We start from the raw sequence: 12658 nt of genomic DNA, 5'->3' as shown, positions 1-12658 counted from the left end.
TATCCGAAAGACGGATCCCATTTTCATCCTCTATGGCTTTCATAAGCGGGGCTGGCCGGCTACGAAGCAGTCCTTGGCCAGATGGCTCCGTTTAACCTTCCGCCACGTGTTTGTGGCGGCCGACCTTCCTGCCCCGACCGTGGTGACTCCCCATTCCATTAGGTTGGTTGGTACCTCTTGGGCAGCTCGTCGTGGCGCCTCTTCTGAGCAGCTTTGCAGGGAAGCTACGTGGTCTTCGGCTCACACACATTTCTCAGTTTCTGTTCCTTTGACGTCTATGCCTCCCGTGGATGCGGCATTTGGGCGGAGGGTTCTCAGTGCAGCTCAGGAGTGTCCCCTCCCTTGAGGAAATGCTTTGGGATGTCCGAGCGTAGTCCCTGTGTCTCCTATGGACATGATGTAGAGAAGGAGCCTTATGTCTTACCTGGTTTAAGTCCTTTTCTTCGAATTCCATAGGAGACACTGTGCCCACCCTGATGCATCTGGCTTGCAGGGGTCTCCTGAATTTCTGGTTCCCCTGTCTCTTCAGGTGTGTTTTGTTTTTGCGTGTGTCGGTCTTCCTGCTCCTTTCTTGGGGGGTGGGCACCGTGTCCCCTATGGAATTCGAAGAAAAGGACTTAGCCAGGTAAGACAGAAGACTCCTTATCTCCAGTCTACACTTCCGTGTTGAGTTATTGTTTTTGGCCGTTACTTACACCCATCTTCTCCTCTATCACCCCGTAGGTACTGTCTCTTACAGTCCATCAAGCGATGTCAGGTCCAGAGAGACAGCCTGATCCGCGGCGGGAAGAAGCTGGCCTACCAGCCCCGAGTGAAAGATGAACCAGCTTATTATTGCAATGAGTGTGATGTAAGTGCCGTCTCGCTAGTAGATTGGGAGATAACCCAGGTCGGCTTCTGGTCTTCCGTCTCTGACTGTCCCGTCTTTTTTTTTTTATCTCTTCTTGCCAGATGGAGGTTTTTAACATCCTGTTTGTCACCAGCGAGAGTGGGGGGAAAAATACCTACCTGGTCCACTGCGAGAGTTGTGCCCGCTCCGCCAGCAGCTCCATGAACAACGTGGTCATTCTAGAGCAGTACAAAATGGAGGAGCTAATGCAGATTTATGACAGCTTCCACCTGGTGAGGTGCTGGGACGGGAGTTGTGAGGAGAGGACAAGGAATAAATGCTCAGAATGTTGTCAATGGGGGGTATTCTATGATTCGGAGGTAAAATGGACTAACACAGATGTATAGAGTTTTGGAGTAAGAATTACGGTATATTTTCTCTGTAAGTGTGCATGGCTGTCGAACACGCGGGTGTTATTTATTTCCTCTCCAAAGTGGATGACTGAGCAGGGGACACTTTGAGCCCCTGCTCCGTTACCCACTCTGTAGAGGCGTGTCTCTACGGTAAGCATTGTCATACATAGAGTGGAGGTGAGATGTAAAAATCGCCGACGCCCGTGTCCGCAAGCCCTAACCCGTGATTTTTTTTCGTCAAGGTTTTTCACTATTTTTTTTTTTTTTTTTTTTACTTTTATGGATGTTCGATACCAGAACACTGCATATGGCGATTTGCATTAAAAAAAAAAAAAGTTTATTTATTTTTTTTTATTTTTCTTAAATGTTTTATTTTAATGTGATTGATGGTAAAATAATTGACATTAAACTTTTTTTTTTTATGTTGTTTTTATTGTATAAAATAGTGTGTGTGTATATATATATATATATATATATATATATATATATATATATATATTTCTTCTTCAGGGTCCATAGGCTCCACAGGGAGACCTTTTTGAGGTGTAGGTTGGATCTGGATCCTAGGCACCACGCAGTTACAGCTTTTGCTCCCAGGATGCACTGGTCCATCCTTCCTATACCCCCCCCCGAGCCAAAGGCACCTCAGTTTGTGTTGGTGCCGGCCGGAGTCAGGTCACTGGTAACGCAGAGGGGCTGCTTAGCGGCCCCTAAAGCTATTTTATTTCATCTGGGGATCTCGACGAGACCCCGGGGTCCATGCTAGCCAGGCCCCGCGGACTTCCCAGACTGCGGCCGGACGTACGAGGACAAGGTAAGGTGTATTAGCAGTCATTGCCTCCGGTCTCAGGGGACAGACCGGAGGCGCTGAGGTGGACGCAGGCCACCCATACCCTGCGCTTCCACTAGACCACCAGGGACAGTATCGGCGCGGGAATATTCAGCCAGGGGATTTAGCCTCCCCTCAGCTCAGCGCGTTTTTCCACTGCGTTCTGGCTTTGCTGAGCTGTTTCCACCTGCGGCCACACCCCCTCTGAGGTCTCCGGCGGCCATTTTCTCTGGTGGTTAATCACAGATCTCTCAGGCCGGCGTGTGGTCCAGTCCCCCTGCATAGCTCTCCATTGGGTTGATGTATGCAGCAGTATAGTCTTCCCAGACACTGAATCTGGGCAATTGGTTGTAGTGCCAGGTTGCAGTATACTTTCTGCATTGTGTGCGACTTATGTTAGCGCTGTCTGTGTCTTTGTTTCCTAACTGTCAGCATATAGCTATAGCTTTCCTCTAATTCTGCCCTAATACAGGTGTAGTTAAGATGGTTTTACCTCACATATATAAAAGATAACATTTGTGAGGTCTGACACATACTGTTGTGTGCTGCACTGTGCCATATTTAGGCAGTGGGCTCCTGCAGCTTACCCAAGTGTCAGACAGGACCAGTGTGTCGCATACTTAGGCAGTGGGCTCCTGCAGCTTACCCAAGTGTCAGACAGGACCAGTGTGTCGCATACTTGGGTAAGCTGCAGGAGCCCACTGCCTAAGTGTCAGACAGGACCAGTGTGTCGCATACTTAGGCAGTGGGCTCCTGCAGCTTATCCAAGCATCAGTCAGGACCAGTTTTTTCTTTTTTATTCTCGGGCTATTTACCTTAACATACTGGTGTATTCAGGTGTATTCCTGTGCCTCACATTTATAGAACTAAGTATTTGTGAGGTTTTGTCACATACATTCGTTGCACTGTGCCATATTTGGGCTGTGTGCTCCTGCAGCTTACCCAGGCATAAGACAGGACCGTATATTGCTTCCTACTAGTACCCTACATACACAGTGGTTGCATTATACCCAGTGCCATATTATGGGCCATTTACTCTGCGGCTGCTATGTCTAGTAAAGGCAGGGCGTAGTAACAGGCATCTGCTCACATACTGCGATCAGGCAAGTTATGGGCTGCAGGCTTAAATGAGGGGAAATATATATATATATAACCTGGGCTCCTTTGTTCAAGTACTGGCCACTATTTCGGACCGCCTAGCGGAATCGGCTGTAATTCCCTCAAGGGGGTTATCACAGCAGGGCGTAATGCCCCCTTTTGGTGTTGTCACATCAGGTTCAGGCGATACAGGTACCACCATGGGTAGACGTACTCTCTAACTCAGTACAGAGTCTGATGGTTACATCTCGTGCCTTTCAAACCATTTTGCAAGGTGGGAAACCTCTACCCAGTAACCCCTTTACACGTCCTGTGTTATCGTCACAGATGCTGATCTCTCTAACCCTAATTCCCCTCCGGAGGAGGATGAGAGTCAGATTGTTATTACTGCCTTAGTGCGAGCTGTCAGATCCATCTTATTAATAGGAGATGACGAGCCAGACCCTAAATCCAAGCACCCTCTGTTTAAATTACAGAAAGTAGCTTCAGCAGAGTTCCCTCTATGGGATCTTCTAGCTGAACTCAGGGCTGCAGCCTGGTAAGAGGTTTCATACTAACCTCATGTTACTCTCTTCCTGTGGCTCATTGTGCAAATTGGGAACACCCTATGCGCGGTGTATTCATATGTTTCGCGTTTTTAATTAAAATCGCTAAGTTTCCTATTCCTACGGTTACTTCCTTTAAGGATCCTACGGATAGGAAGGTGAAATCGATATACTCTCTTTCTGGAGACGTTGCCCGTCCAACCATGGCTATTGCATGGGTGGCTTAAGCTTTAGAGAGCTGGGCTGATGCGCTTGAAGACTCTTTTCCCTCAGACGCTTCTAGGGATCAGATGTCTTTTGTTGCTCACATTCGAGATGCAGCTTTCCTAGATTGGAGAAGCAACATTGGATGCCTGTCTCCTAACCTCCAGAGTCTCGGCCGCGGCTTCCTGCCCGTCGTACCCTGTGGCTACGCTCATGGAAGGCAGATGCGGATTCCAAGTAAGGCCTAGGAGGGTTACCCTACAATGGGGAGATCTTGTTTGGCTCAGACCCTGATGAAGCCGTGGGAGGATCTACGGAGAAACGCGTCGGGGATTGTCTCTTCCACCTGCTATTGCAGGTCACTGAATTGTACCAGCCGCTACCACCTATATCAACGACTTCGGTCACTTTATTTGAGCCGCTGCCTTGCTCATCAACACAGCTGTTGCCAACTCGTCAAGACCCGAGCGGAACTTCACTGGGCATTTGCTGCACACTACACCACGGCTCCTGCTCCCGTGCGAGCCTGATTACCTGGAAGTACCCACAGCTACACGCTGGCCATTTCCGGAGCTGTCGGAGCCTATACACCGCAAAGCGCAGCACATCAGCGGTGAGAAATCATCGCCCCTCGGTGGTTCCCAGTCTCTCAGGCGTTTTGCACACAGCTGCTGACTTGCGTTCCTTGTATTACACATTGGGACACCATTGTCCGTGGGCACCATGCACTATAGGAGACCTCCTGTGGAGGGCAGAACTGCATGACTCCAGTTTCCACAGACTCAATCTCATTGGTAACATGTATCCATTTTTATTGATGCAAAGATTATCATGGCTGTATTATTCATTGGCAATTTATTAGATACAATATCCTTGCTAAATTATTGTCACATTTATTGTGATTGATATATATATATATATATATATATATATATTATATGGTATTAGAACTCTGTTTTTAATTTTAATATATTGGCTGGTGCTGAGTTACTGCGCTGTGTCCTACTTTGTATCTCATGTTTATCAGTTCTTACAAGAACTTGATTAGGAGCATTGACACTGCTCCACACGGCTGCGTACCCAGCACCCGTATATACTTTTACAGCGCTTTCATCATGTTTTTTTGTTTCCAACCACGTTGGAGGCATCAGAAACTACTTCTATCAGGCCTCAGACTAGATCATTTAAGTTCTTTCGTCCTCAGGGATAGCCTAAAGGCCAGTCCTTTCCTAGGCAGTTGGCTTCCACTAGGGCCGCCAAACCCAGGACCAAGCAGACCTGGAACAGCAGACTCCCTGCTTCAAAACCTGAGGATAAACCCTCAGCCTGACGGGACGTGCCTCCCGCTGGGATATCCCAGAGTGGGAGGCCGACTTCTTCAGGTCACCAAGTGCTGGTGTCAAGCCACCACGGATGCTTGAGTAAGAGAAGTGATCTCTCAAGGGTACATCCTCTCATTTCTGTTTTTCTACACCGACCCTCCTTCAGACCTGAGCAAGGCCTTACAATACAGTCCTTGCTGCAAGCAGGGGGAATTGCGCCAGTCCCACTATCTCAGTGAGGGACTGGTTATTATTCTACTCTCTTTCTAGTTCAGAAGCCGAATGGGTCTCATCAGCCTATCCTCAACCTCAAATCCTTAATTAAATTCCTCAGGGTACTCGGGTTCATGATGGAAACCCTACTCTCCATCATCCTAGCTATAGAGCCTGGGGACTTTATGGTATCTCTGGATATTCAGGACTCGTACCTATAGCGCCCTCACATTGGCGATATCTCCAGTTTGCTATACAGCAACACTTCCAATTTCAGGCTCTGCCCTTTGGACTATCCACAGCCCCACGGGTGTATACCAAAATTATGGCTATCATGGTGGTCCACCTACGTGGTCTGGGTGTCCGACTATTGCCATATGTGGACGACCTCCTGCTCCTAGCAGGATCCCCAGAAATGCTTCACCGCCATCTGCAGTTAACCATTGCTTTCCTGCACAAGCACAGATGTTAATCAACTGGAAAAAGTCCTCCCCGAATCCTCCACAGAGAATGATTCAGCTGGGAGCCCTGCTAGATTCTCAGGATCAGAGAATCTTTCTGACATCAGACAAGATCTCCACACTTCGACTACGAGTGCACAGATTTCTCCACAGTCGCCAAGTGTCATTCCACTCAGCAATGCAGGTTCCGGGATCCATGGTGGAAAATGTTCAGTTCCATTCCAGGCCTTTGCAAAGGCTGATCCTTTCCTGGTGGAACGGGTTACCCCATCGGATCAAAGCTCTATCTTGGTGGCTACAGACATCTCATCTAACCAAGGGTCGCCCCTTTTGGATCCCGGACTGGGTAATCCTAATAACGGATGCCAGTCTCCGGGACAGGGATGCAGTGACCGGTCCACACTCCTTTTAGGACCATTGGACATCGGTCGAATCAGCCCTGCCAATCAACATATTGGAACTTCGAGCTATCTACAGGGCCTTCAACATTACAAAAGTGGCTTACATTGACCATCAAAGAGGCACTTGAAGTTGGGCAGCAATGACAGAAGTGTCACGCATTCTGACATGGGCCGAGGGTCACCTCCCGGCCATCTCTGCAGCGTTCCTTCTGGGAGTTCTCAATTGGGAAGCAGACTTCCTCAGCCGTCACGACGTGCATCCCGGGGGAATTGTTGCTTCTCCAAGAGGTATGTCAACTACTAGTGCACAGATGGGGCCTATCAGAGGTGGACCTCATGGCCACCCGACACAATCACAAACTGCTAGTAGATGCACCAGTAAAGTGGACCTTCCAGTTTGCTTACCTATTTCCTCCAGTCCCCCTTCTTTCTCGAGTTCTTCGGAAGTTCAAACAAAAACGGCGGCACTGTCCTGCTGGTGACTCCAGCTTGGCCCAGACATCACTGGTACTCAGATTTTCGGAGTCTCTCCATCGACACTCCGTTCATGCTGTCTCAACGTCCGGACCTGTTGTCTCAAGGTCCTTGCCTTTACCTGGACCTGGGTCGTTAGTCTTTGACAGCGTGGCTCTTGAGACATCCCTCCTGAGGTCAAAAGGATTCTCTAGCTCTGTAGTCAGCACAATGCTCAGAGGGCGTAAGCCAGCCTCTGCTCGGATCTACCACAGTGTGTAGCGTACATATTTCCAATGGCATCGTACCAGAAGCTACGATCCTCAAGTGTTCAGGATTTCCAGAGTCCTGGCCTTCCTTCAAGCTGGATTGGACCTTGGACTTCGCCTTGCTTCACTGAAAGTGCATATCTCTGCTCTATCCATTTGGTTCCAGCATAGACTTGCTCCACTACTGGCTGTCCACACCTTCCTTCAGGGTGTCGTTCAGATTCAACCTCCCTTTGTCCCTCCAGCGGCTCCGTGGGATTTGTCAGTAGTTCTTCGTGCCCTCCAGAGTCCTCATTTGACCCTTGGATTCTGTAGAACTCAAGTGGATCACAGTGAAGACTCTTTTTCTTCTGGCTATTGCATCTGCCAGAAGGGAGTCAGAATTGGGGGCGCTCTCCTGTCATCCTCCCTTTCGGATATTTCACTAGGACAGGGCTGTGATTCGCACTCGCCCTGAGTTTCTTCCTAAGGTGCTTTCTCATTTCCATATAGACAGAAAATTATAGTACCGGCCTTTCAGTCTCCAGACCTCTCGGCTGGTGAGGCCTCATTGGATGTGGTCCACGCTCTCATGATTTCTGTGGACCGTACCAGTTCCCTTCGGGAATCGGACTCCTTGTTTGTGATCTATGGATTTCACAAAAAGGGTTGGCCAGCCAATAAACAAACATTGGCCAGATGGCTTCGTATGACTATCTCAGAGGCTTACACACAGGCAGGCCTGCCTGTTCCGGCTTCTGTTACTGCTCATTCTACTTGGTCTGTGGGCCCCTCGTTAGCGGCTTGTCGTGGCGCCTCGGCTGTTCTGCTTTGTAAGGCGGCCACGTGGTCTTCCATTCAGACCTTTCTAAGGTTCTATGCATTTGATACCTTAGCCTCTCAGGATGCTTCTTTTGGGTGTCTGCTTCTCCTCTCAGCGCAGGAGCGTCCCACCCTTAAAAGGACTGCTTTGGGACATCCCCAAGGTCTCCCTGTGGAGCCTATGGACCCTGAAGAAGAAAATGAGTTATGGTAAGAACTTACCTTTTGTTAACTCTTTCTTCAAAGTCCATAGGGTCCACAGGGCACACGCCCTGATGCACCTGGCTTCATATGGGCTATATTTCTGGTCACCGGTTTTCCGTCTCCTCTGTGAGAGTGTGATTCTTGTGTGTACCAGTCTTCCTTCTCTCCTATCCTCCTCCGGCCTTATGCTACTTACCAACTGAGGTGGCTCGGGCGGCGGGGTATAGGAAGGATGGACCAGTGCATCCTGGGAGCAAAAGCTTTAACTGCGTGGTGCCCGGAATCAAGATCCAACCTACACCCCAAGGTCTCCCTGTGGACCCTATGGACTTCAAAAAAAGAGAGTTAACAAAGGTAAGTAATTACCATAACGCTAATTTTTCTTAAAACAAAATGCGTCTTTTAAAAAAATAAAATAAATAAATAATCCAAAATAAAAAAAATATTATTATTATTATCATAATTTTTGCCATTCTTAAATTATTTTTAACTCTAGTGTGAGAATGTTCTGATTTATTGGTAATTAAAAATAATCAGATTTATGGTGTGGTTTTTTTTTTCTTCTTTTTAAATAGAAGAGTGATGTGAATGTCTGCATCTCCTTATACCTGTCGCTCTCTGACAATATATTCCACCCGCGCAGGAGAATGACAGACCACATCCCTCGGTCGTACACGGTCTTCAAACACTACCAACTTTACCTCAGCTAGACATCACCCACAATACAATACACACATTGCGCCCCCTTCCCGTAATTCCAAAAAAATCACCAGACGACGCATCTGTCGCAGATTGACTTTCTTTGAATTAAAAATATTATCCATAACATAGCAATAATAAAAATAAATAATAATCATTGGCGATTTAATAGGCTGCTCACGTATTTATAAAGCTATCAGAAGTTCCCTTCTAAAAACCTTCCCCCATGGAACCCTTGCGAGAGGGAAGTAGTTAGCTGCACCTGTATTAGATGTGTGACTCCTTGCTGGGACTTTCAGTTCCCCCATACCGTCACGGGTTTCCAAAGCCGTCTCTGTGGAAATGTTATTGTGCTGTGGTGTCCCCTAGTGGCAGATCAAGGATACTGCGGAGTGTGACAGTGGGGCTAATCCAGACTCCCTTTTATAATTATTTTTTTTTATTATTATTTTTTTTACATATTGTCCCTGCTCTGTTGCCATTGAATACTATTGGTATTGTACTAAAATGCTCTTTTCATTTAATTTATAATGTAGATAAGTGTTGAATGAGTTTTAAACATCTCCTTAAAATTATATACTGATTTTTTTGTTGTGAGTTTTTACTCTCTGTTGCTCTGTAGAATATCGCAAAGAGGGGCTAAATGGGGCATAAGCCTAATAGTTTTTAATTGTTTTCTTTTTTTCTTTCCTAGACCCCACCTCCAAGCACACGATGAGCCTCTGCTCCCTACTCTAATACTCCCGCAACCGTGTCTCCCCATCTCCTCCACTTACCACCAAGCCAGCCAATCAAAACGCTCCCCTCTTCCCAGAACAATGGAGTAAGAGGGGGTGGTGCTACTCAACCAGCCAATCACCGAAGAGAGAGAGAGAGACACAGAATGAGGAAGGGGGCAGGAGGTTGGCAAAAGAGCCAATTAAGGATTGGCAGCTCATATCTCTCTCCAGCCAATCACAGGCCTTGTTTACACAGATCCCGCCCACTGCGGGAACAAGCCAATCAGGATGCAGGATTCTATAATGTCCATGTTGTTGATCCTTTTTTTTTTTTTTTTTTTTTTGTTAATTTTATTTTTTTCTGTAATTTTATCAGGAATATTTATTCTGAAATCTTGAATTTGTGACTTTGAGGGAGGGGGAGCTTTATTATTTGGGGTATTGTATTAATTTGTGTGGGGGGAGGGGTTCTCACTGGGATTTTCTTTTTGTTGTTGTAAGTGGGGCACTGAGTACATTTTTATTTTTTAAAAGAAATCTTAAATTAAGTTCCGAGTGGTGCTTTGCTGTAGAGAATTGTGTGTGGCCACGAGAGGCTTGCGGGCAGCTTAACTGGCAAATGATGTATTATTGAACAAGGGTAGGGCGTGAGGGTGCTCCTCCTCATGTGAGTAATTGGGAGTCTTCGTGAGGTGTTGTGGTAGATGCCCCAACTGGTTGTACTTGTGGGTGGAGGCATCGTGTGATAACTAGAATGGGAGGGGAGGGTACCGTGGGTGATTTGGGGGTAACCTGAAATAGCGCGGGTGGTGGGCATTGCCCTGCTGGGATTGTGGGGCGAGGAGGTCTAAGCGTGACCCTCATGTTATCCTCCTCCATAGGGTAAAATGGCGCACTTACCACTGCAATTGAATACGCCTCTCTCTGGGTTGTGTTTGATATGAGAAAGAGAGAGAGAGATACGGGTTTTTATATATATATATACAGAAAATATCTATTCAGCGCAAACTTTTCTCCCTTTTAGCCATCTTCTTGGAATTTTCACCCGTTTTCATGTTCTCTGTAATATAGAAATTTATAAATAAATATATATATATATAAAAAAATATATATATATATATAGATTTGGTTTAACTTACCTATGGAAAACTCCCACCTGCTGGTCTTTTTGTTTCCCTTGTATATGTCTGTTTTCAACTCTAGTCTTTCCTGAATTTCTCGTCCTTCTTTTGTGCGATATTTTTACAGATGACACCCAACCATCGGCTTACCCTCCCTCCCTTACCAACGCAAGGCTCCACCATTGGACCTCCCTTGCCCCTAGTCAGCGCCCTCTTTCTCAAAGCTTGTCCCTGAGTCTTGGTTACGTGAGCCGGGGGATGTCCACCCACGCACATTCACCTAATATTACTGTATTTATTAACGTGGTGACACTCGGGGCAAAGAGCGAGTTGGCCGGCTTAATTCATTAAGTAATGGAGGCACACCTTATTCCTGTTCCATTGAGCTAACAATCTAAGTGGCATAGGGCAGCCTCACTAGACTTAAATACACAAAAGTGTCGACACAAATATATAGAATTCCTGCATTACATGTGACGGTTACTGGGGCGTTTCTACACCCTATGTGAAAGGCGTCATGAGGTATTCGTCCGTACCAAATATCAATAGGTAGGAAAACTGTATGTAGGTGACAATATATCTTCCCTGTCAAAATCAAAAATTTTAGAACTGAACTATATAAAGTATTTTTTACTGTACGAATAACCTGCTAAAAAGCAAAAATCTGCACGTAAATAAATTGTACATATTGGAGAGTTTTATAAATGATGAAATTAATGAATTGGGGTGGGGGGAAAGATATTGGATTATAAAAAAAAATTTAATAGTAAATGACAGACTAGACTTCTTTTTACGGAGAGCATAAACCTTTTTAAAAATAGATTACAGTGTGCAGATAAATACATGTAAACCATCCCAGTACGTGTTCATATACTGTATATATGTTCTGTCAGAATGATGGACAATGTCGACTGTTATTTTCATTTCCCTAATGGCTGACGTCTGAAATGCTGCTTCCACTACCCAAACCAAAGAACAGCTGAAGTGTAACTGCGCTGTGACACAGCGGAGGCGGCAGCCATTTTGAATTCATCCGTTCTAATAGAGGTATCACCCTTCGGTGATATAGCGGAGCAGTAGCTGCCGCTGCAGTGCGTAGGCGATGGTAACCCTTAAGGGCTTCTTCCCACCTATAGCGAACCCTCTCGGTCATGCATTGTGTGTGCTACCAGCGCAATAGCGCATGGAAAATGGCTCGAAAACACATGACTAAACGCATGTTGGTTATGAGCGCTAACGGGACGTCACTTGAAAGTCTCCAATGTTAAAATATCTGAATAAGGTGGCGTTAATTTTGCGTAATATATATATATATATAGCGTTCCGTTCTCGCCATACGTGGCCCAAGGTATTGATTCTGCGTGAGGACCTTTTTATTCCCTGTGGCTTTGTTAAATAATAATTTTCTAGATTATTTGAGCCAGGGATCGTCAACAGAACGCGCAATGTCACGGGGCGGTTAAGCTGCTGCGCACGGCTCTCGTAGAGGTACCGCAGCAAAATAATTAGACAAACAAGTAAATTGGGGCGCTTTTTTTTTTTTTTGTAATGCCGATTTCATGCCATCGACCGATGATGAAAAGCACAAGATCATTTCCCCTGCGCCTATTTTTTTTTTTTTTTTTTAAAAAGGACCAAAATATATTGTATAATCTCTATTCAACTTTTTTTTAATTTTATTTTTTATTCTTCGAAAAAAAACCTCTCAGTCCTGAACAGTCTCGTATAAAACGTTTAGTGAGTGATTGCATTTTGTGATTGTGTCCCACGCTGCGCCTTCTGGTGCGGTCTTTATACACTTTCTATGTTAAATGAGAGCGACAGAATGCCAGCTCCCACTGTATTCACGGGACACAGATCTGTAATGGTCTATAGAAACCCGGCTGCCCAGGGGCCAGTCTTCCCGCTCGTTGTGAGCTTCCGCAGTGGAGGGGATGGGGCAGTATTGGAGGCCATATTGGGCAGAGGGTCTGTGAGGAGCTTGGGCTGGGTCACTGCCGGCATCATTCGGGTCATACGAGAATAATCGTGAACGAGAAAAAAAAATAAAAAATGATCCTGTTTGGTTTTGGCGAGA

At 46.1% G+C, this 12658-nt stretch overlaps 1 protein-coding gene across 3 annotated transcripts in view; it reads left to right on the top strand.

Annotated features, from left to right (window-relative positions):
- The window catches only part of KDM6B (lysine demethylase 6B), a 37423-nt gene extending 25219 nt beyond the window's left edge, over positions 1-12204 (top strand). For all 3 annotated transcript variants that reach the window (XM_088464092.1, XM_088464091.1, XM_088464090.1), the window contains 3 exons: positions 724-850; positions 952-1122; positions 9436-12204. In XM_088464092.1, coding sequence (XP_088320218.1) covers positions 724-850; positions 952-1122; positions 9436-9459 — 322 coding nt within the window. In that variant the 3' untranslated portion in view covers positions 9460-12204. The remainder of the gene's footprint in view (positions 1-723; positions 851-951; positions 1123-9435) is intronic.
- Positions 12205-12658: the final 454 nt, after the last annotated feature.

This window comes from Taudactylus pleione, unplaced genomic scaffold (assembly GCF_031769625.1).
Source record: "Taudactylus pleione unplaced genomic scaffold, aTauple2 ptg001574l, whole genome shotgun sequence".
NCBI classification, from domain to species: domain Eukaryota; kingdom Metazoa; phylum Chordata; class Amphibia; order Anura; family Myobatrachidae; genus Taudactylus; species Taudactylus pleione.
The sequence above is the reverse complement of the archived record's forward strand: the minus strand, read 5'-3'. Positions and strand labels throughout refer to the sequence as shown.